Source organism: Anas acuta, chromosome 3 (genome assembly GCF_963932015.1).
Source record: "Anas acuta chromosome 3, bAnaAcu1.1, whole genome shotgun sequence".
Lineage (NCBI taxonomy): Eukaryota > Metazoa > Chordata > Aves > Anseriformes > Anatidae > Anas > Anas acuta.
In genome coordinates this window covers 28288525-28313550 of record NC_088981.1, presented here as the reverse complement: position 1 = coordinate 28313550, position 25026 = coordinate 28288525, and the positions used below count along the sequence as shown (strand labels likewise).

Sequence of the window (25026 nt, the reverse complement as noted above, 5' to 3'; positions counted from 1 at the left end):
TGACGGAGATGAGTGGATGTCTTTTGTGTTGATATCCATTACTTGAAAATTGAATTTCTTAACAAGTCCTGTGCTTTTTCAGAGCATTTAAAGAAGTTATTAATATAGATGTAATCAGTGCACTGAGGCTTGCACAGACCTTCTTTGTAGGAGTGAATTTCACTTCACCACAGTTTGTATTTCTTCATCTTCCACTGCACACACAGGAATCGGACAAGCTAGGGCTTAACAGAGTTACTACCAAGCTAGTGCTAAAGCATAGTTAAAATCTTGCTGCTGAATTCTTGAATGAATTCACTTTCTAAGTGAGATTTTTTTTTTTAACTGGGGGGTTGAGAACATAAAAGTAGGCAGTAAATACTGTAATTAAGGTTGATTATCCTGTCATAGAGCTAGCTCATTTTTGGGTGGATTAGGATTCTCAGGTTTAGCCACAGTTCTCTGTTGCTGAACAAATCTGGAGTAGTTTTCTGGGTTTTTTATTTATAGTGGTTCAGTTTTGTATTTGTAGTGTAAGAATTTGTTCATATTTGTAATTTTAACAAATTTTAAGTTTGGATTAATTTAGAGACTATTGGTTCGATCCTATAAAGCCATTATCTCTTAAAACTCCACATACGCAATGAGAATGGATATTTCTCCATCGAATGTTGAAGCAATACAAAATACGAAGATGCTACCATGACTTCAGCTTTAAATTTATTGAATTCAGGGTGGTCAATTAATAAGAACTCTGGGAAACTACCTCCTCCCTGAAATTCCTGTCTTGGCCTCTAGTAATGGCGTGACTGATGCAGCTTGAAACAGCACAAGGCTACAACCCACCCTGCTCATGAAAATAATAAAATAGGGGTGATTGCCAGCAGCAGTGCACAAATGTTGAAAGTATATCTTGTATCTACAGTAACCAAACCGCATATATCACAATAAATTTATGCATATAAATCTATTGTTAGGATAACAATTTCAATAGGTGTCTTTAAGGACACTGTTTAAAAATCCATGCGAGAATGTAGATCCAAATGCTCAGAGTTATGCAACATCTGGTGTCTGGTTTCCATTGGCAATACAGGAAATATGTAAATAAAAATATTTATGAATTTGGCTTAGTCCGTGTTTCCTCTGATCCCAGAAAATACTGTAAAAATAAATAGTTTACTAAATAATTGTATGTAAAAATTGAACTAAAAAGAACTAATACGAATTGTTCATTTTGTTGGTGTGCTTTAACTCCCTTCAAAATGGAGAAGTATTTAAGTATGTCTACAAGATTATAATTTTCTGAACTCAGTTTAAGAAGCAATGAAAACCGCTTCTCTGCTTCAATCAGCAAGGACTTCTTTTCTTTTTCTTCTCTGCTACCAATAAATAGATGTGCTGGTGTGTTTTGATTAGCCTAGAAAGGGTAGTAGTGATTGAAGTCCTTGTGTGATAGTCATAATAAAATAATAAATAAATAAACAAAAAAAAATCCCCACACTGCTGTAGTGATGACCTACTGAAAGGATATCTTTTCCATGAGCATCAGTCTACTGTATGAGTGTAAACTTATGTGAATGGAGATGGATTTTTAACTCGAGCCTTTAACTTCAGCATTGAACTCTGAAAGATGGGCTGCATGTTAGGTGAATAATAAAATTTTATAGTAAATATAATGACGTTTTGAACTTCTGCCTTAATACAGATGACGAGGATGGTATGGACTGCATGGACAATGAGAGGCGGCCGCATTTCCCCCAGTTTTCCTACTCCGCAAGTGGACGAGAATAACTTTTTTGTTCTGCTGCTTCACTGTCATCTTAGGTTTATCACTGAAAATGATTCCTGAACATCACCACCAGTACTAGATACTATTTAAGATAGCAGGGGCACTTTCAGAGACCATTCCAAATTGAACAAAGTTATTTCCCAAACCTACCTAAAATCCATTTTGGTTTTGCATGAAATATGGTAGCTCTCTATGCTCTCCTGCTATTGCTGCTGCCCACCGTCTCAGTATAATAGCAACGTCAAGAAGTTACTAACAGTTTCTTTGAAGGTAGATGACTTTACTTCAGCGTTGTACACTTTGTGCACAAAGTCATCTATTTTTCCTCACAGTGGAGGCTAAACAGGAAAACGTGTTGGTCCAGCTTATCTTCTTCTAGAAGATGAATCAAAATTGTAATTAGTCTAAAAAGACTAGTCTATAATATTTTCTTGCATCTGTTTGTGCTGGTTAGAACAAGAAAACGTAGGGGTGGTGATGTACATATGCAAGGTTTTTGTTAGGCATATCATTACTTGAAGCAGGTCTCTGTCATTAACATCTGGCTGGAATTTGCTTGGGAAACGTTTGAGAGAAGGACTTAAACTGTTGATATATATAAATATATATATATATTATTTTTTAATTACTGTTGGATACTACAGAAGAAGCAGAAGGGCTGGGCTCACCCAGCCTGCCACTTAGAACTTCCAGGTTCATGTGCAATCATGGAGAATCGAACATTATACATGCAAGAAATGAAGGCATAAAAGCAGCAGTTGAAGTTGTTTAGGGGTCTTATAATTTGCACCAGATAACATCTTTCTCATGCTTTTCTTTTTCTTTCATGATATACATCACCTCTGATGGCTGAAGAATGTAGACAGGCATAATGGTATTGCTTTTCACCAAAATGTGTGCACCAAGGTAAACAGTTGTTTGCCTTACTTATTTTTGAGTTTGTGAATTAGCTTTTTCTACAGGTGTTTAACTCTGAATATTCTTCTTTTTTTTTCTTTTATTTTCTTTCCTTTTTTTTTTTTTTTTGTTATACTGCGGTAGTATTTATTTTTAGAGATAAGGTTTGTATGTGTCATGTTTGCAAATGCTGCTACATCTTAGATAGAACAGGCTTATAGCAGTTAATTTTGTAATATATGGAAGGACTGTACAAGCTGAAGGGAATAATGCACTTTTATCCCATGTGGAAATTTTAACAAGGCTCTGAAATTGTACATACTGCTTAGAATCAGATTTTTGTGAATGAAATACTCTTTTAATTCTTTGGCAGTGGAGGTGAGGAGTTCCAACTTCATGTGCCAAAGGGTTAAAAACAAATAAACAAAAAAGCTACATCTTGTGCTCTATTCAGGATAAAGATACTGTAAAAGCCTGATGGCACAACAGAAAATTTCTGTCCTGTATGAAGGAAACATATTTGAACAATGAGACCCCAGTGATTACGAGAAAAGCACTTTAATAATTAAAATAGTAAATTTCTGGGATCAGCCATTCTCAAGGAAAGTTTGTCCTCAACCAAAAGAGTTACGAAACCCAGCATGTTACATGTGACCATGGTACCCGATTGACGGAATTTAAAGCATTTCAAGAAACGCTCCACTGACAGGAAAACGTCTTTCCATTTCCGAAGATCTGTATCTAACAGAACATGTGCACAAGCTTTAGCTTTGATCTTCAGCAATGATAATCTTAATAATAAACCCTTTGGTGCTAGGAGCTGGGATATTTTGCAGTGCAGTAATGGTGTGCACGTGCCCTTGCTAACGGCGCCTGAAAGCCCTGACTCCATGGGATTATCATTTGAAGTATCTCTGTGTTCGTATCTTGTTAGCTCCCACGAAGACTGTGATATCACAGAGTATTACTGATTGCGTTGTGTGAGTGAGGAGGTGAGTCTGAAAGGAGATGTTCATACGCAGATGCCTTAGCCTCTTGATGTGGAAAGTTGAGTATCCTGGCGTGAAGCCCACTGCTGGCAGTGCATATGCTGGGACAGTCAAGGGGCAAATGGGCATTTTAGCAAGGCAGCTAAAGACGCAGACTAATTTAGACAATTTTTCATGTTTCGTGTTTTATCTTTAGTAATGGGTGGATAATCAGTCAGAAATATATCATGATGTATATGCTAACTACATAGGATCTCATTCTGTCTCCTTGTAACACTAAACATGTAGAAATTATCCCTCTGTAGAGAGAGCGAGCACAGTAAATGCATTGCAGGTCTGTAGAAGTGTCTGTACTGACACAGTGAGTGAGTGACTGAAATAACCGATTACTTAGGAGATGGGCATTAATTAGTTTTCTGCAAAGGCCTCATACTTACAGACTAAAACTATGGTGATTCAAAATCTGTGTTATATGCCTGTGGTGTTTTTTTTTTTTCTTTTTTTTTCTTTTTTTTTTCCAGCTTTTAACAGCAATAAATTTTTTGACACAGGGCACCTATAGCTAATGACCAACTGGAGTTGTGCCTCTGGCCAACCCTTCCTCGTGCTGAGAAGAAAGAAACCCTGTGGCTAGGTTCATCACAGTGTAGCTAGTTAGAGTGCAGTTCGCAGTAAATATCTGTGGGCGAATTATCTGAAAACTTTTTAAGGCTTCAATCAGTGTGTATTGTGTTATCTGCCTTCCAAAATATCATAGATCAAGTTCATGCTATGGAGAGAGTCAGCAGTCATTTAATGCTGCCCGGGGCTGGGGAATTCCCTCTTAGCAGTGTCAGAGATGGAAGAAAGAGAAATTAACAAGCTGTGCTGGGAGAAACTCTCAAAGCTCTTTGCCTGTTTGTAGTTGTAGTTGGGTTTGGACAGTGTGTGGTGGTGGCTGGTTACCTTGATGAGCCTTTTGAGCACAGTACATTTCAGACTTTGACTCCAGCTTGTACTGACTTCCACGGCAGACAGTATGCCCTCTTGTACTGCAGCCATCTCGGAGGAAATAGGTCATTTCTGTTTGGGTTTTGGCAGTTTTGCACACGGCTTTGCTTTCCACACTAATCCATCTTCCAGTACATTCCTGTTGCTTACAGAACATTTATTCCAGTATTGTTTTACATTTTTTCCATCTTTACTTGCGGCTTCTTAAAGCTGACTGTTCTTGCAGGGGCCATGTGCTTCTCCTAGAGTACAAAAGTAAGGTCTTTCCTTACTAACTGCAGGGTCTATATATTACACCTCAATGTACACACTTTGCTGCTACTGTTTGTACTGTCTACAGTAGAATTTCCTTATCTTGCTCCTGGTAGTGCATTACAGGCAAGCATGAAATGTAAAGTATTTATTTAAATAAAAACCTCTAAATTGGTAATTGAATTACCTCCCTGTAGCTTTAGAGTTTGTGACATTTCTTGACCTTGCTAGTTCTTTCATTAGATCCATGCAAGATCTAGTCATATGGTTAAGGATATTAAGCAGACACGACTATGAACCCAAGAAACCGTATTACTGTTGGTCATACTTAAACTGTTTATTTCCTTAAGTATATGACCCACAAGGATGTGAAATAACTACAAGAAACTGTTTTTGTACACTGTACATCCTTAGTATTTTTACACGTATATGATAGGGATGCACATTATTTTCCTTCGTACAGACAGCTTAAATAAAACACTATGTCAATCTGCTACTTCTGTGTTTTTTAATGCTAATTTGTTCTGGAGGTTTGTAAATATATTATATATATGTTCAAGCTTGCCACAAAGGACGTATTTTTTTATATCTGCACATTATTATTAAATATCTTAGAGGATAAAGTTCCTAATCTGTTCTGTGTCAGAGAAAGAAAATCTGAAACGAGAAGGCTATATTGCAGATTACAAAAGATTTCTCAAGTTTTGGTTTAAATATTTACTTCATATTTTAAAGTAATTTTATATAGGTTAGATGTTTCAATCCTGAAATGCACAAAGAATTTACTTAATTTCTTCTTACAAGAAAATGTACATCGTTATTTTTTTATCACTGTATATATAATGATCTGTGCATGTTTAGTTCAAAGTTTTATTTGCTGTGAAGTCCTAGTGATAACTGTAACTTGATGTGACGTATTTCAGATACTGGGTGATCAGTTTCAGCTTGTAAATTAAGTTACAGTATTGTCAAAAAAAAAAAAAAACAAACAACAAAAAGAGGTTTTAATGGCTAAGCAAGATGTATTTGTGCTGTGGCCCAAGGCTATTTCCATACAGGTGGTCTGTGTTAACTCTGCGAGGTGTATGTAACTTCTAAAAGTAAATTTGGGTTGTACTTTTCAAGTACTGATTATGCAGGGCTACGTTCCTATCAGAACAGCCAACATTTAAGCGTGTTGTCATCGAATGAAAGCCGTAGCCTCAAGTTGCGTAGCTTGGCAGCATGCTGGAGGAAGCAAGGGGAAGGTGTGATTTGCAGGGCACCTCGGGGTGGGACTCGTTGACGCCCGCCAACTGGCCCAAGCCTAATTGCAGCAGCCAGCCAGGAGGGCTGAGTGTCCCTGGAGCAGTCGGTCATCTGGGTTTTAGCTCAGTTCCCAGGCATGAACCCTTCCCTGGAACATAAGTAAGTGTGTGAGCCAGGTCTTGTTTTCCCCTTGAAGTAGGCCAGAAGGAGCAGAAGAAAGGGACAAACAGACAGACAGTAGTTGCAATATTTGCAGATCAGTGACAGGACTCAGCTGTGGCCATGGAAGGAGCCCTCTGCTCATTCTGCATGGAGGCACAGGGGTGATGCCTCAGGGGGGGCGATGCTCTAGCTGTGGGCATGGAAGCTCCTGGATGCGATCGCCTGATCTGAACTTTGTAAACTTTGTAAAAGTAAGCAGTTTGTGGGTAAGGACAGGGCGGGGTGGGGGGAACGGGAGCGGGGTAGACCTGGCACTGTCTGTGCACAGTGAGTAAGTGATTGCTATGAGCAGAGTAGCTGCTGCAGAGAAATTGATCCTTGTAATCACAGTGGTGGCTGCAGCAGGTGAGGTAGGTCCAGAAAGGTTGAGGGTCCAGCTGTGCCCTGGGCCGTGGCACAGCAGCTCCAGGATCTCAGTGAAGCCTAAGTGCTGGGACTGGGTGCCTGAGGTCCTTCACGCATGTGGCTGATAGGCACTGCTCCTATTTAAACACAGATTTACGGTGTGGGGAAAAGTAATAAGTTTGCAGATTTATAGACATATATTCTTACCTATGTAACCATCTATAAAGTAGTGAGAAATAAAATAAAATTGTCCACCTGACTAGCGTGGAGAACCCGTAGTTGAGCTAGAAAGGAATTTTCATCAGCAGCCTTTCCCTTCCCAAAAGACCCGAGGCGATTTAAGCATGTTTATTGTCATAGCGGTGAAGCAGTTTAGGGAGGAGTTCAGATGTGTTTGGCAGTTTCATATGGCAGGAAATTGAAATGGGAAGAAAAAACACTTTGATGTTAAGGCTGTACCACTAGTAATTCTTAAAATACAAGGAATGAAAGATTGTGTCCCACAGCAAATGGTAACTTATTGCATGTGTTGTTACTCCTACTTCTGTTACATTTTATGTGTTCATGCTGGCTGAAGTAGCCTTATTGACTGGGAACTGTTCTTTGCACTCCCCCCCCCCCCCCCCCCCCCCCTTTACCAGTGCAATTCAGCAACTACACTGAATGTAGAAACCTTTTCTTACCTGGTTAGTTTATTATGCACTAGTTCAGCAAAAAGTTCAGATGAATTCTTTCTGAAACAGCCTGGTATTTGGAAAGTAACCTTTACAAATATAAAGTTAACCGGAAAGAAGCCCTCCAAATGTAGCCTCCAAATGTTTTGAGTTCAATAATATGAAGCAGAGTTCAGCTGATGCCCATCCCCAAGATAGTGAAGTATCTTCCAGGGGGAAAGTCTAGAATCACTTCAGTGTTGAGAGCCAGGCACCTCACATACGTATTAGCCTTTGCTAACAAAGGGTCCCTTTGTCTCAAAGGTGTTAGCCAGTGACTGTTTTGATGAGAAACCTACCCTGTGCAAATTACTCCACATTACAGGGAATATTTCTCAATTGTTCTTAAGCCCTTCTGATGGATTAAGAGTTGTTAGGACCCTGACTTTTGTATAAAAGTGGAAAGTAGCTTGTACAACTGAAGTTCCCAGGTAGATTCTGGTCATTCCTATTCAAAGTTCCCTGGTAGATTCTGGTCATGAGTTATGAACTTCAGCACACTGTGATTTCTATGAGATTTAAAAACCCTTTCCTTCCCAAACACACATTTTCCCTTGAATGCAAAAGGACACAACCAGGAAAAGTAATGAATCAAATTCAGTTTATTGGTATTGCCATCTGTAAATAAGACATCTATGTTAAATTACAAAAATAGATAAAAACATTTTATAAAAAATTGTACAAATTATGAATTAAGCTGATGCTTCATAACAGCTGTTAAAACTGGATTGCAAGCCTAGCCTTTTCTTAGAAAAGTCTCAGCTGTCTTCCTAGAAAGTTTGGTAGGTGAGTAATGTTTCAAAATATTTATGATTCTGTAGTTAAAAACAAATATAAACCAGTTGAAATTAGCCAGTGTGTCTGTTTTCTGCGAACGCTTCTCTGTGTGAGCTTCAAACAAGCCTGAGTTTCAGACGGGTGCAAAGGAGAACTGAAAGACAGAAGAAGGAGATGGGAGTGTAAGTAAGTAGTCTGTATGGAGCTGCTTGCATCTCTCATTTGTGTCACTTCAGCCCGTGGGTGAGTTCTTAGAAAAGAAATACGTAAATGGTTAAGAATGTGGCAATGCTATGTAAACAAGCTCTGTTTCAAAGCCTGTGCTTCCTGTGGTCCTCACCGCTTTCTAAGATCAGCAATCTTACAGGTAGCAAGAACCAGAGCTATCTGATTTCTGAAAAACAAGATCTCCATGAGCTTTAGCCATCACTCATGTTTAGCAGTAAATAACCAAGCTCTTGTTTTGGGGCACGTCTAAGATCCTGCCCCTTCTCCCTTCCAGGAAGAAGGAGACAGGTTTGTGCCAGAGACTGTTTACTGTGAATTGTACAGACTGTATATGGGGTGGGCAGCTGTAGCAAAACAGGAAGCTGCCTGTGTGCTGTTAGGAAACCTCTGGTGGGAAGGCTAATTTGCAGTTTATAAGCTCTTGCATAGCTATTGTTTGTGCCTCCTCAGTAGCACTTCACGACTTAATTAAGGGCGAGACATCAAACTCTAGTGGAGCTGGGGTAGCTACCTAGAATTAAGCAACTGGAGTTCCGAAATTTGAATTTAAGAGATGTAAATGACCTCAAATAAAAATAAACTTTCAATTTGGGCTGGTTTTGCATTAGAGGACTCAGAGTTTTGCTTTTTTTTTTTTTTTTTTTTTTTTTTTTTTGAGTTGGTAAGGTACTGAGGACTGAGTTAAGAAAGGATTTATAATGTTGCAGTTCATTAAAGAATTAATTAAAAACAATAACATGGTACTTTTTTTTTTCCCCTGAAATACATGCACCACATCAGTGCTATGGTTGTATCCACAACCAGTGCACTGAAAAATGAATTACATCCCTGGAAAGAGTTAGGGGTCAGACTCAGCATCAGGGGCTAGTTAGTGACAGCCACAGGAAGCCCAGGCTGTGCTTCATTAAAGGGCCAGCATTAGAATACAAACAGAAGATTAAAAAGACAAAGAGCACTCCACCCAGCTCCTGAAGAAGTCTCCTGGCCACTTGTGGCTCCTAAAGGCTGCCCTTTGAGGTGCAGCTGAATGCCTGGTGTGTAAGTGCACTGCTGTCTCCCCTAGCTACTGGTATGAGCATCCTTGGTACCACTGCTTGTTCTTTTAGGTACCACTTCTCAGACAGCTGTTTTATGCCACCAAGCCTCAAAACATTTCTACCTAGAAGTTTCATCCTGTCATCTATGCCTCTAACTAAGGAGCTGCTGTTGCCTTTCCTTACCACCTGAAGCCACAGAAAGGTTTTCATTAGCCCTGCTCAGATGCATGTAAATGGGTTATGTACCAAGACAGCCACCTCTAGCGCTGCAGGCTGCCTGCGTTTCTTCCATCGGCACAGTTACTCCAAGTTAATGCTTTGCAAGATGCTGAACCTCTGCATGGTTGACAAAGTCAGCATTTCTCCATCTGACTACAGCCATGCTTCATCTGCTTTAAAAACAAAAGTGCAAATACTGGCAAAGTCTCAGCATGCCCAATGGCACAGCAGGCTGGATGCTAAAGCAGTTGTTTGGGATGTGCCGCTCTCCTCCTCCCAGCTGAGTGAGCAGAGTGCTGCAGCACAAAGTGCTCAAAGTTCTCCCCACGCTCCCTCCCCCCAGGGGCAGCTCTTTTAGCTGTGTGGCTGGCTAGTCTTACAGATTTCAATTTTGTAGGTAGCAGAGCCATAGAAACCCCAGTGTTTTAACTGATGTTAATGCTAGTTGCAGGGGCTAGTTGCAGGGGAGAGGAGCCACTAGATGCCTGTTTGATCAGCATGGTGCTCTCAGAGGGGCCAGGCCGCACTGCTGCTGCCACTGCCAGACACCTCCCGGGCCATCCTGGCCTCCTGTGCCCAGCTGCAGCATCACAAAACCCAAAGCTCCACCTACCGTGGTCCTACGCTCATCACCACTTGATTAAATGCCACCTAAGCAGTAGTCATGACCTTCCTTTCTCCTGCTCCAAAAAAAACCAACACTGTGGCTGTAGAATGTCACTGGCTGTTATAAAAAAAATCCAACAGATGCACATTTTTGTACATTAAGACCACAATAAAAAAAAAAAATAAAAAAAGCCCACATAAGGATCAGCCTGAATCAATTCTGACATCAGAAGTGGAAGGGCTACTCATTTTCTGGACATACGGAAGGCTAGCTTTAATGTTTAAATTGAAAAAAAAAAAAAAAAAAAAAAAGCAAAATGGACACTTGGGAGCCCATCAAACACTACATTTGTTGCTGGGGCCCCACTGAAAATTCATGCAGACCTAGGAGAACAAAGACAATCTCAGCCCAGGACCGGCTGTAATTCTGACAGTACCTCCCACTAAGGCACGAGAGGCGTGACGAGAGGAAGATACTTAAGGGTGAGTATATTTTATGTTCTGTTTGGGAAAGGAGTGGTTTGTTCACAGAGCAATGGGCTCACTGAAAAACGGGACATCAGAAACAAGGGACGAGCCAGTTTCAGCGGCATGACAATCTGGAGAGCACGGGGAGGGGCAGACTTGCACAGGGAGATGTCCAGGGGAGAGGACAGACCAGCGGCGTGGGATGGCAGATGTGGCTGGGGGTAATCCCTGAGGTCCCAATCCTGTCAGCTGGCCTGCACGCTGGCGGGCTCAGCTGGCCAGGGTCTGCAAGGAGATTAAAACTGGGACAAACAGCTCTTTCTGTGAAACTGAGGGACACCAAGGCAGATCCTGCAAGTGAAGAGCATTCCAGCCTTCAGAAACATAAACACACTGGGTGGACAGTGCTGAGGTTTCTAGTCATCTCAACTTAAATACTTTTTTCCTCTATTACACACATTCGTATTTAGTAACTATATAGAATGGGAGTTACGTATCTCTTGCTCTCCTGATTTGCAGTAACTTGCCGGGTAAGAGAGACTTTCAAAGGTAGAAACACAAAACCTGGATCCTTCAAAAGCTTTCAAAATCAGAAGTAGATTTCCCATAATTAAACTTTTGACTACCTTTTGGTGGATCTGCCTCTGTTAAGCTGTATATCGTTATTAAATATTACTGCCATCTATTAAATATTAATGCGAAGGCTTCATCTACAGCACATGCTGTAAGGTCAGGCCAGATTATCATACTGATCCTTTTTAGCTCTCTGAAAATTAAAATTTCGGTGTGAGCATCTTCATCGTGTACCCATTACCACCCTCAGAGGGAAGGAATTTCACTCCTCTGCTTCTCAGGGGCTATGCCTAGAGCCTACTTTACATTTTAGAATGGAAGATACACAAGGTAAGTTTGACAAGGAAATGAACTGGAAAAACAATGACAGTGACATAAATCTCTGCTAGTGGTATGGGTAATGGGAGCCTTCTGCTATCCTCTGTCTGTGGGACAAATATTTTCCAAGTGAAGATGCTTAGCCTAGCCCAAAGGTCATGGGCAGGTGATTGTTCTGAGCTTCCTCCCGTACCATGAGATTTAACATCATTATTTCAAAAGCCTGTAATTCATTTCCAAGGATGAGAAAGGTGTTTTTGAATCCTATGGTTCTTGCCTTGGTTACTCCTTCAACGAGGATGCAAAAAGCTTTTTAACTCATGTTGCCTGTAAGGAATTCAGCATGTAGCAGGATCAAGTATTTCTTTTAAAATGGCTTTTTTTTTTTTCTTCATTCATTATGAAACCAAGAATTTTCCTTACAGTATCACATGAGTTTTCCATGAAAAACAGATTCTCAACACACCAAAATGTAGCAGGATTTAAAGACCTCTTTCTCTCTTTCCGTTTTTTCCCCCAGACATGGCAAATATGAGCACTGGAAATCCTATGAAGGCTAAAGGTTTGGCAGTAGTTTTTTGTTTGTTTTTGTTTTCCCTGTAAGTCAGCTAGATTAAAATAATGAAACAATTTTTAAAATCTTGGACTTCAATTGCATTTTTTTTTAAAGGTAATGCTTACAATGCTATAGGAACAGCTATAAACTGTAGCAGTGCTGTCATTCCAACAGCATCACTCCAAATGCAATTATTTATATAATGTTTCTTACAACATGACACTGAGTTTTTATGATTCATTATAGAACAAGCTGAAGCCTTTCTAAAGAAATAGCATTTTGCTTTCTGAGAAGGAAAATACTATTGCAAGTGACAAAGCTAACGAACTCCCAATCAAACGAGAACCCACAGTGATTATCTCGCCCAAAAGGTATCTAAGGTAAAATTTGAATTGTAAAAGTTCCCACCTTGCCAAGAGTTGTATGTCCTCCTTGCTCTCCAATTTAAATTATATTTTATTTTATTTTTTTAAATTCTGTCAGGTAAACCTGTTTCTTTTCTGGAGAGCTTGCCCTACATTTTTAAAAGTATAAAAAGAAAAAAACACAACACCACACAACCCTCCCCCCCCAACAATTTCTAGCCCCAAAACATTTCAAACACTTTCTTCTCCCTTTGTCTTGAAGTGTTTGCCAGATTCAACCCACATCTGCAAATAGTTTTAGTCCTCCTTTCCTCTCCCTCCCTTTCCTCTATATATAGTGTATAGAAAAAATACCTACTTATGCTCATTTCTCTTTATCCATCCAGGTTTTTACTTGATTCCATCTGTGTCCTGTTTGAGATCTGCATCCCATTTCTTTTCCTGAAATATGCAATTGCAGAGTTACTAGTGGCTTGTGTTCCAAGATATAACACCAAATTTCAGTCAGTGTATTTTACATCATTTTTAAAGCATTAGGTATGAGTGGTTTCTCCCCAAAACCCCAAATTAACTGCAAAGGATAGCTGTTGAATAACACAGTAAAATATGGCATAAGTCACTTTCACCTCTGATCAATACTGATTATGCAACTGATATTTCTAACATATATTTCTATAATAGCTACATACATCTTTCTGTAGTTAAAATCTCCAGTTTACAGCGAAATGTCCTTTAGTTTTCTTCAAACAATCGTCTGATATTCCAGACAGCTTTTTTGGGCTGAATTCCAATTCCCAGAGAATCACTGTTGCTTTCAATAGCAGCAAACAGATTTTTAGGACTCGTAATAATTAAAAAAAAAAATATATATACTTCTCTTCTGAATATTCACACGTTAAAAAGTATCCTCTGGAACACAATTAACTTATAATGAACAGAAAAAAGGAAGATTTTGCTAGTCAAGTCTTGGTTATGTATCTGAATGATTTTTTTTTCCTCATCTGTACAATTTAGTACTTTCGCCCAACCTCATAAAAACATGCTCACTTCCAGATAGAACACATTATCAATGACAGAATCTCTGTGGACTACGTATGAAGTCTCTTCATATTACCTAGAGTGCTTCCCTTAGAGTAGCAACTTTCATTTTCTTTTCTGAATGGCAAATGTTCTTCAACCATCTTATAGAGAGAACACTATGGTTGCCCTAAAATTTGTCAGTAATTACTACATGCTGATAACCTGACGCTATCTTGGGTTACCAGGTTTGTCTACTGACAGCAAGTCCTGTAAAACCAAACACACTGACATGATTAAAAGCATAACAAAATATGGATTTTATTTGCCTAGGTTAAACATTTATTAAATCCTACAGCTAAAAAGCCTATGAAAAAGAGTATGATGTAAATATTTGAAAGTTGTAAGACATCTATTTTCTGTTTACTGCTAAGTGTGCTACTGGACAACATTTTCTCCAGTGAACTTGTTACCCTTTTAACAGAACTCCAGTTATTAGTTAGAAAACATCATGATATGGTTGAATTAGGCGATTCAATTAGTCACAAAACAAGGGTTTGATTATTTAATAGTTTTACTGAAAACTTCATTCTATACTTACTATTTCTCTTTCTTCCTCTTTTTTCTGAAACAAATGGATGAAAGGGAAAGAATGAAACAAACCATGCAGTCCTCTCCCTTAGTTCTAAAGCAACGGCTGAAGAACAGTGGCCAAAAACCCAAGCAACAACAGCCCATGGGAACCTGCAGCATCCTAGAGACCACTGGAAGCAACAGTTGGTCCTGCCAAAGGTGCACTACAGTGAGTAGTGCTCAGGTGGATTGATTTCACATTCTCCACCTCACATTTGGGTAAGTGGTCACAAAGCAGCAGGAAAGAAAATAACATTTAAAAATAAGGGGAAAAAATCACAGTGGTAGGGGGACTTAAGCTGACAAACGTCAGCAAAATGCTCCAAGAAATTACAAGCATCAAGCTACTATTTAAATGTTAATGCTGTGGAAGAACAGATTTCCCTTTTCTCTGGAAAAGGAACACAAAATCTTGCAATAAGAAAGCTAGGAACTGTAACCAAGAATAACTACTGCTGTTCTATTGTCTCTTCATTTAGTTTAAGTGGGACTCTGATCCAGCAACCAGCCTATCTCCAGTTGCATGGATTTTTTTTTTTTTTTTTAAAAGGCAATGCCTTACTTAGAACAACAACAATAAAACCCCAGAGCTGAAAAGAGACTGCTGGTGGATTTCTTCGCTAAAGCTGCAGAATATTCCCTTCAGACTTTCTTTTCTTTTGGCACAGTACCTGGGTTCGCAGAAACTGCACCTCTTCTGTTAGCAGCTGCTTCTCTTTGAAGAGCTGATTCTGTTTGTTGAGTAGCTCCACTAACTGCTGGGCAGTGGCCTGGCAGTGCTTGTCAAGCTGGTGCAACCTGGAAAAAAATAGATAAAAAGAGTGCAGTGTGTCTGAAGTTGGAGTTCTCTGCAGAAGCTTTGATCTTTGCACTGGCAGGTGCAAGCTCCCAGATGACACAGCTCGGCCTGGTGTTGGGCTGAGACTGAAGTATTATTACTCCACAAAAGGGCACTCAGTACATTTGATCTTGACACTTTAAATGAGCACTTTTAAATGTCTGCACTTCTAACTTAGAAGCCCTGTCGTGACGTGACAACAAGTCAGTTTTGCTGTTCAATGACATCAGTAAAGACCACAGGACTCCATCCTGACATCTGCAGCTGAGCAAGCCATGCCTTTCTCTTCTTTCCTACAGAAAGGGTGCTGTGAGTTCAGGGCTGTTCTTGGGATATGGCAATAAACCTGTCGGCAGACGTACGCACCCTACAGCTCCTTCAGAAACCAGTTTCCTGATTTTAGGCAGTTATTTCAATGACATTAGCCCAGATTATAAATCCAAGTATCCCAATCCCCTGACAATTCCACTGCTATTTACACCCCGGTCAATGCCCAAAACTTATTACAGAGCACAATATCATTTAAAGTGAGCTTAGTGGTAATTAAGCATGTCAGCGTTAATCTCTAACAGAGATTCCTCTGGAAGGATTTAAGAGCCCACCACTCCAAAGACTTCTCATCACGGGCTGCAAAACAGGGAGAACAAGCCAGTGGGTGTCAGCAGGGGTACACAAAGGCTTTGCTTACACTTGACAAACAAGTGTAACAACATCCTTGTAGAAAGGGCAACTGCACCTTTACTTTAATCACAAAACCTGGAATGTCCCCAGTGACTGGTTAGCCCTCTGAATCCTGCCATGAAAAAAATCTTAAAAGTTTGCTTGGATCTGTAACAAGGAAAGTAAACAGAAATAAGCTGAAATTTGTGTTTTTGCATTAAGCGCATTTCATTCATTCTTTAAGTGGAAACATCTTTAACTACAAGTCCCTGCAGATATCTTAGAAGCTTCTGTTCTTTAAATATTGGTGCTCTAGAGAAAAGTCTGTATGTCTAAACACTATATATTTAGGGAGCATGAACCAACCTGGGTTTTGCTATGGTTAGTTCTGGATCTAAATTCTGCACTTGTTTTGTAAACTATTTCTTGCTCACTATTTTGAAAAACAGCTTCAACTGAACAAGGTGCTTAGGCTCGAATCTCTCATACAGTCTGTGTTTTTAATAGAATTAGTTATATGCTCACAATAAGGCATGTGATTTTCTGAATCCTTCTACTTTCAACTCCATGTGGTAGTTTTGAGTTGTACAGCTGTCATAACTCAGCTAAGCTAATCACTCTGAATATTCACATTCTTAATCAGGATTGTTCAAATAACTGCATTAGTAAACACCCCTGAAATTCTTGATAAAAATCTAGTAAAACTTAGCTGAAACAAATTTGCCAAAATTTATGTGAAAAATGGTATTTAGTGGTCTATCTCTATCAGACACCTCCTTTGAAGTTGAACTGCAACAATAATGCAGCAAACACTGTGAATGGACATATTTCATCCTGTCCTGTTACTCTGCTAATGGATAGCTGCAAAAAGGGATTTGAGGAGCTGCAGGACCATCTCCTGGGGATCAGAACAAAAGTAACTGCAGCTAGCTGCAAACAGTGACAGCTGGTTGTAAACATCCAATGAAGTAAACAAAAAGATCACTTTGATAGCATAGAATATTCTACTAAATACACACTTACATGCTGTGTGTCTAATTTCACAGTCCCTGTATGTTCTAAACTATAACATGTTGATACATGAGCTGTTTATGCTTGATTTCTTTACAAAGGGTGACTTCAGAGGTGTGGAACTCAACAAAACAAACAAAAACCACCACCAACAACAACAAAAAAAGAGAAACAAAATTCCTTCACAAACCAAAAAAATGCACGTGTACTTTTTGTGTTCTGTTTTTAAGGACACTAGCTCCTCCAAGAGCATCAGATTGCTCCCACTGAGTGCACAGACAGTGGTACTGTTTGCTGGAGGCAATGTAGCCTGGAGGCAATGTAGCAGAGTTTCAGACTGGAGAGCTGAGTTCTGCTTACTATTTTGCCATTGATTTCCTTTAGTTTGAGGATTTGTGAGCTTACTGGACTCCTTTATTTGTAATTAAGTCATCTTCCAGTCTTTTATTTATACCATACTCACTACATTATAACAGTACTGGTAGGGAGATGTAACTGGAACGCGCTGTCTTCAGACAGACAAGGAAAAAACTCCAGTGCCTCCCTCCATAGGTGAAGCCTTGAGACTATGAAAACCTCTTCACACAAGGTCATCTCAGACAACATGAAAGCCCCACTCAACAACCACCAACTGTTGTCTGGATTCAAGCCTTTAAATTTCTGCTGACTTCTATATTTAATTAGTAATCTTTCTATTATACCAGCGCTTCAGTTTGTTTTAAGGGTCTTTGAGACACCATCTTACACAAAATTGTCACTCCTAGCAGCTAAAGACATGGTTAAGTGTGTAAGCCCCTCAAGTAGCAACACGGTTGTGCTGCCCATTGGTTAGAGGGCCCATTCTGGATGCAAGAGCAACCACCAATGAAGAAGCCCATGAGGAAGGGCCCTACCAGGCATCTCCTCCTGCAAGAAGAAGGCTCCAGCTGAAGAGCCACCACTTCAGTGCAAGGAACTTCCTCCAGTTCTGGCATGCAAACTGAAGTAAGTTCCAGCTCATGTAAATTCTACATCAAAACAACACTTTCTACTAGATACTCACAGGCAGCACATGCAAATTTCAAAACATCGCTGGATATGAGCCTTACTGCTTTCTATTGTAAGACTATCTACAGGATCCTATCAGATCCTGTTAAAGTTTATTTACAATAGTTCATCCAAATTAAGAACTCTTTAATTACGGCAATACTACTCAACTACACTTTTTCTGTTTTGTAACTTTATCACCCACCATGTTACATTAGACTGTGCCCTTGAACAAAGATGGAAAATGACACAGCCACCGAACTAGGCTTTACTAGTAGACCACAACTTGTATCATCTGTATCCAGCTCCAGTGCTCGAGTACAGGGTTAATAATGTTCCTTTCTACAGTTCTGGGTCACAACAGATAATGAGGGAGTACATCTAGTCAGCACACATCTCAGTCTATGAATTCCCAAATTCTGTCTACCAGTCTGCTCTCCCAAAACTGCTGCCAAGCTGGCCCTTGGTCTGCACGCTGGGACTACCAGCCTGCTCCGGTGCATTTAGCTCCCGAGGACAGGCTCTGGGCCCTCTCACAGTGTCTGCTATTACGTGTGACATGTGCAGCACAGCCACACATTCCCATATGCATTGTATCTGGCCTGCCTGCTGATCTCGTAAATGATTCAAGATGAGAAATGAACAGCTCCACCCACATTCACTGTACTTCCCATATGTTACAACTGCACATCGATGCCTGCCATCATTTTTACAACTGGGTGACAGAACCTTCTGCACATTTTGCTAATACGAGTGAGTGAGGTTGCACAGTCACCATGTTCACTTTGGCAACACCACCGACCAGGCAAACGTGCGCTGCGTCCTGAGCATCTGCGTGACCACCACATACTTCCCCTCCGTTCCAAATGAGTTCATTTTCCACCAAAGTGGCAAGTGCTCTCCAGTTGGGATGGCAGCGACTGCTGCTCCGTGGCCTAGGAGTGCTGAAGGGTAGGGCCTGACTCCACCCTCTGACATGTTACTTCAAAGCACAAGTTTCAGACATGTAACTCTAAGCGTTTTATATTTGTACTACTTGCAGGATAACCTTACACCAAGGGGTAGCTCATATTTAATAGTATTAGTACTGTTAAAATAATTTTCCATGCAAACTTATTCGGTCTAAACCAGAATTCCTGTTTCGATATGGCAGCAGGTAAGAGACAGCTTTGTGAGGCAAGTGCATCCATAGAAGAACAAAACTGAGGCATCACAAGCTGCAACGAGCACTTCATGATGAGCATTTCATTCTGATTCTCAGTATTTGAATGCAGCTTTATGTTATCAGGGCTCCAAGCTACCTTGTTCATTTTGTGCAGCTCATGCTAAAACCTGCAGTAGAGCACATCTCTCACTCAGCACAGAAATTAAATTTGGATCCGAGATTAGGCTAGTACCTAGCTGTTCTGAAACAAAATGGAAAGGGAGAGATATGTTTTGCTACATTTGGACAGGTAGGAGTAGACATCCCTTGCAAGACGCTACAGAATCTGTGTGAAACATGGAGCACAGAGCAGACCTTTGGTACCAAGGTGAATTATACCCAGCAGAATTAACTTCCACAGCGGTCAACTCCACAAAGCTGAACTAGCGCTTTGTGTCCTACAGACAAAAATAAAAGCTTCTTTCTTTTCTATAAAGACCCATCGCTGAAGCAGGGGCACCCGGCAGGCTCCAGCAGTGAGTGCGCAGCAAGCCCCTGCCCTGGGGAAGTCACATTAATCCGTAGGCAGCCGCAAGCGCTGAAGGGAAAAGCTGGTACAACAAAAGCCAATACAACCTGTCGGCCCTCCTCAGGCTTTTAAAGTTGATTTGAAATAAATTAATATGCAAGGATCTGTGGGTAGCGTCCATCCATCCAGCAGCGGGGATCAGTCCTTGACAAAGCAGAGGCATTAAAAGGTTATTTACTCTTTCAGTACAGTCAGGGTACTAACGTAAAACGCTTTCCCTCTACTCTGCAGAGCTGAATTTGCTGAAACGGCGTGATTGGATTGCAGCAACCTACAGCCGCTAAATCACCAAATCCAATAACCACGCTGCATTTACTGGCACACATCTTAATTAGGTTTTAATACAAGTAATCTGATAACTACTGCTGGCCAGCCCGCGCAGAGCTGTCAGAGCTGAAAGGGCTGTTATTGAGCGGCGCAGCCGCCCCCCGCTGACCCCCGCCGAAGCCCCCCATCTGCCGGTTGCCAAGGAAATGGAGGGCGGCCCACCGGGCCCAGGCCCAGGGCCTCCCCACCCAGGCGGCCACAGCAACACTGGGCATGGCCCCTGCTGCTCGCCCGCTGGTGAGAAGGGTCCTGAGGCTGTAGAAGGCCCAAGTCATGAAAAAGTGGCATGGCGCAGCCGAGAGGCTTGAAACAACACGTCCCTTTGCAGGAGAAGGGCAGAGCAACAGGCTACATTCCTCATGGCGCTCTCCCAGCACCTGCGGGCCTGGAGGTGGATGCAGCGATCAGACACTGCTTCTGGTGGCAAGGCCATGGACCTGCGAGGCTGCAGAGACTACTGAAGGAGGATCTGCCCCAAAATGATCAATATCAGATTGGTGGCTGGCCATTTGTGTACCTCAGGTGTTTCTAGTGCACTGTGAACTTTGAAACCACATGCAGGATTAAAAAAAAGGTGGTTATAATAAGAGGGAACAAGGCAGTCAGAAAAGACAACGAAATCCAGTAGACTTTCCTTCAGCTAACTTCTACCCACTATTAGGGTTTTTTTTTAGGTCATCCTGCAGATCAGCTATCATACTAAAATGGTAGGGAAGTGTTTAAGTTGCGATACTTCACAGATAGTTGTACTACAACACGTTAAAGGATGTTGAATGTGTATATTCAGATACTCAGCGTTAGGAAATGCCAGAGCAAAGGCTCTCTGTGCAGCTTCTTCCCACCCTAGCTTCCACCTCCGCTGCAGCTCCCCTGCTCGGCCTCTCACCTCTTCCCAAGGCCCACCATGAACTTGCTGAACAGTTTCAGTCTAAAGCACAAGTTTTGGCAAGCCCAATGAAATCACAAAGAACTTAACAGTGTCTTAAAACAAGAAGCACCACACAACCTTAAATACAAACTGGTGATCACAGCTTGCTCTTGACACAGATAAAGCAGGCACTGCCTACAGTAAAAAACTGCTACACATAAATCAAAGATCAGGCTTGCTCTGCCTACATGAGAGTTTTGGAAAGCCAGACTTACTGCCACGTGAAGAGTTCGGGAGTACGGCTGGTGCTCACAGTGAGAGAGGAACGGCTTGTTTCAGCAGCCCCAGCTGCTCTCACTCCCCATTCCCTCTTGCAGGGACAGCAGCACACTTCCCCTCTGCTTCCCAGCTCAGCTCTGCTATTTTTCTTTTTTTTCCTTTTTTTTTTTCTTTTTTTTTTAAGCAGAAATGATGTTGTGCCCCTCTTGTAAAGACAGTAAAATTTACATCCACCATCTCTTCATGTCTTCAACCAGCTCCATGGAGAGCTAAGGCACTTAAATCAGTAGTAAAAGTTAGTTCTTGCATAAGCAGCTTCATCTTCATTGTGGATTGCAACATTCACAAATTTATGCACTACATTTTGAGGTAACTAAATAGGATTCTATACATTTTGAAATGCAGATAAATAAAGGATTATAAGCCAAGGTTTAGATGTTTTCCTAAATTGGTATTTACTTAAGATGTTGAGGCACAGATCAGGACCTGATGAGATCAGCATCTCTGAGAATTCCCCGTATGCTCCCTAAAGTTAAAAAGAAACATCTGTACTATCTATCCTTTAACTGAATTCCATACTCCCTTCTAGCTTCAAAAGCAGAAAGCTATGATGCAGCTTTCTCAAGTTAATGAAAGAAATCTAAAGAGAAGAACAAAACAAAACAAATACCTTGATTAACACTGTTTTAGTTCTGTCTCACTGGAATTCCTGACTTCTAACATGGAAAGATGGTTTAGGGCACATTAAAGGATGTTTCTGTGGCATTTCCCACCTCTCTGAAACATGAAATGACTGTCATTTGTTTAGCCAGATAGGGAATACAATCAATACCACTTCTCTTTTAGCAAGGTAAGCACTTCCCTACACTAGAGACAACTAGCTCACATTAACAGATGGTAACTAGAGGTTAATATTTCTTGGAATTAGACACTTAAAAAGAAAATGTCCACATTTCACCATGGAACCTGTGACCCAAGTGGTTATTAATTAAGCTTTTTTTTTCTTCTTCTTCCCCGCCTACATGTGTTTTGGGTAACCTCTGAATTTCCTTTTACTAAAGACACTCTTAATTTTTCCACACACTTTTCAAGAAATGTCTACACTACATCTTCTCCAAGAAGATAACAAGCCATAGTAACAATTGCAAATAGAGTTTAATTAAAAGTTTACATAGGAACAGTAGCTTCTGCTTTGTTCGTGATTTCATCACTGACTATGAGAATACATCTTCACTTCCACAGCTGGCCCATCAGGTTAAACAATCATGTAGGAAACCTGAGTCTGGATCTATTCTTGGGCTCATGTCTGAAGTGCTGAAGCAAGAGCATTATCAGCCTGCTCTTTAGTAGGGGGTGTAGCAGCTGGGCTTAGCTGATACGATGGTCACTTTTAGCCCTCCTGGGTTTTGACAGGAAGGAAACACTTCGAGAGAATGGACAGGAAGCCGTAAAAGATACGGGTGAAACCTTCAATAACATCTATTTCTGTTCGAGTCTCTCAGCTAAAGAAGTTTTTTCCTCCTTCAGAAAAATACAAAATAATATAGTCTATATTATAGTCAATATTATAGTAATATTATAATATTATACTCTATATTACAGTCAATAATATAGTCAATATGAACTCTGGATCAACTTTACTCTAGAGAAGAACAGTTCTTGTTAATATTTTTTGCTTATTGCTGAAAAATGCTTAATAAAATTTTTTCAAACTCTTCAGACTGCCTGTTAGTTTAGAATACTTTAGGAGAAAAGGGAGGCAGGGCTTGCTGATCAGATCTTACACAAGTTCCCAGTGAAGAAACTGTCTTGATATGTTAAGAGATGCCTATTTTACCAAGGTTTCAAATGTGACCCCCTAAAATGTTTACAAGGATCATTCTACAAGGTACATGTCTACATTACTAAAGTATTTTTTTTATGTACTTGTCTTACTAGTCCCAACTCCTTCTGTGGTTATTTCACTTTTTATAAATGTGTGCTCCATCTTCCCCACAGCTTACCGATTTCTCTTATTTCTTTTATAACCAGACAAATTTGACCCTTTACAGATTGCTAGTTAGTGTCCAGGTGTCCACACAAAACAAACACTATATCTGAGTCAGAGATTGATAATTTTTTTAATGCAATCTGCCCAATCTGAACTCCTTCCTTCAGAAACACTTTGCCTTTAAAAGGAAATTCCCAGCATGAACCTCATCAGAAGCGACATGTAACAGACAGTACATGTGGTGTTTGGGCAGGCAACAGAGAACTGAAAAAAGTCTTTACTTTTTCTATCCGATGGCATGTGCAGAATGTACATGTGGCCCAAGCTGACATCAGGCATTTGAAGCAAAAAAGCTGATAAAAGCATCAGCTTCTGTTAATTTACTTTTTCAAACATTGTCTTAATTAAAAAAATACTACTGCTAGAAAGGATAGCGCAGCTGAGCTACAACTGCTTCAGTTGTTTCTGACAGTTGCAATTACAGGCTAGCAGAACAGCTTTGGGTTCAGTCCTGCTGTCCTTGCTGAGCCCAAACTCTAGCTGCTATCAGCATGGACTGCAGGCACCGTATTACAGCGAGCATAAAGCTTCTGTGCTCATACCTATTAGTACCTGTGTTTGAAAGGTAAAATGTCTCTCAGTAATGACCTTGCAAATGGGAGCTCAGTGGTGCCAGGTATGGTCCTTCTGATCCAGTTATCTGCAGGGGAGTCTGCTCAATTTAATACTTACATATCATAGCACTTCAAAAATACCTCCACTATAAAAAAAAAAAAAAAACAACAATACTGCTATACTGTACAGTTCGATTGTTATAAAAAAAATCAAACACTGTTAAATATTTGTGCAGGCATCATTCATTAGTTCCTTTGCTTAAACACCATCACCCTTATTTTTCACTCCAGGGGTGCCAATTCAACCCTCTTTCCAGCATCACTTCAAATGCAAGATATTGCCCACAAGCTCTGGCGGACTATACACATTTGCTTACTTCCAGGGTTCACACAGGGTTATTGTGGTTTTCAAAAATTACTTTCACTGTAATGATAGATGTAGATTTGTAGAGAAGAAAGTTTTATGCTTGTGACATACAAGAGGATGAATATGACTTTAATGTGACAGAGATAATTTCTCTGTGCAGCATATTCAGATGCATGTTTCCCATACAAGGCCCTTGCTCTCTCCACACAGACCAGATTGCTTCCATTTGTGAACTTGTCCCTTGCCTGGCTTATTTCCTCCCCTCATATATAGCTCTATCACATGTCTATTTTCCAAACCTATTCCACCTAGGAAACAAAACTTAGTGTAGAGGGGAACATACTGAGTGAAGATATGGAGAAGATACTGGGAAACAGGTCACACCAAGAGATCAGGTGAGCAGAAGAGCCTAGGGTGTGCATGAGATGCAGAGAAGAGCTGTGCTCAGGCACACATGAATTTATCCAAGGGACCTGAGGAGGTTTCAGCCTCTGTTTCTCCACACAGCACAGCACTCTGGATCAGCGCCGATCTCCCCGGCTCCCTTGGTGTACCATAAAGCTCTTCTGTAGAGAGTGAAGGGAGAGTCACAGTGTCAAGCAAACACCAAGTGAGGAAGATAACATGGAAGACCAAAGGTAGGGAAGACAGAGAGTGTTACAAACACAGCTTTTGTACTGGAAGCAGCTCAGAGCAACAGAGTTTCATCCTGAGAAAGCAGAGATCAGAAAACAACAACAAAAAAAAGCTGGAGGATCTGAGCAGTACTGTCAGCTGACCTTCATGGGGCTCAGCTCTCATGAATACAGAGTCCACTTGATGTTTGTTTTAAACTATATTAAAAGCACAATGAATTTGCATGTGAAGTATGTGAAAACAGCAGTTGCTTAGAAGCACTGAAGGAAAACAGGGAAGCATTTCAGAGAAAATACATCTTAAAAGTGACTCTCTGTAAGAGAATCTCTGTAAGAGTGGCTATTTCATGATGTATATATATTAGTCCATTTGTGCTCTGAATGGCGCACCAAGTCTAAAGGCTGAACTCTATCATTGCTACAAAAAAAAAAAAGAGTTTTGTTCCTTCTTTAGAGG

At 40.5% G+C, this 25026-nt stretch overlaps 2 protein-coding genes across 10 annotated transcripts in view; one reads left to right on the top strand and one right to left on the bottom strand.

The window, feature by feature from the left end:
• AKT3 (AKT serine/threonine kinase 3) overlaps positions 1-10609 on the top strand; it is a 158108-nt gene extending 147499 nt beyond the window's left edge. For all 3 annotated transcript variants that reach the window (XM_068676356.1, XM_068676354.1, XM_068676357.1), the window contains exon 14: positions 1685-10609. In XM_068676356.1, the coding sequence (XP_068532457.1) occupies positions 1685-1770 (86 nt within the window). In that variant the 3' untranslated portion in view covers positions 1771-10609. The remainder of the gene's footprint in view (positions 1-1684) is intronic.
• Positions 8009-25026, bottom strand: part of SDCCAG8 (SHH signaling and ciliogenesis regulator SDCCAG8) — a 108669-nt gene continuing 91651 nt past the window's right edge. For 5 of the 7 annotated variants that reach the window (XM_068676347.1, XM_068676349.1, XM_068676345.1 and 2 more), the window contains 4 exons: positions 14893-15019; positions 14190-14213; positions 12930-13012; positions 8009-8355 (listed from right to left, as the gene is read on the bottom strand). In XM_068676347.1, the coding sequence (XP_068532448.1) occupies positions 12962-13012; positions 14190-14213; positions 14893-15019 (202 nt within the window). In that variant the 3' untranslated portion in view covers positions 8009-8355; positions 12930-12961. Of the gene's footprint in view, positions 8356-12929; positions 13013-14189; positions 14214-14892; positions 15020-25026 lie in introns of those variants that run through there. The other 2 variants (XM_068676346.1, XM_068676350.1) reach the window with 2 other exon arrangements.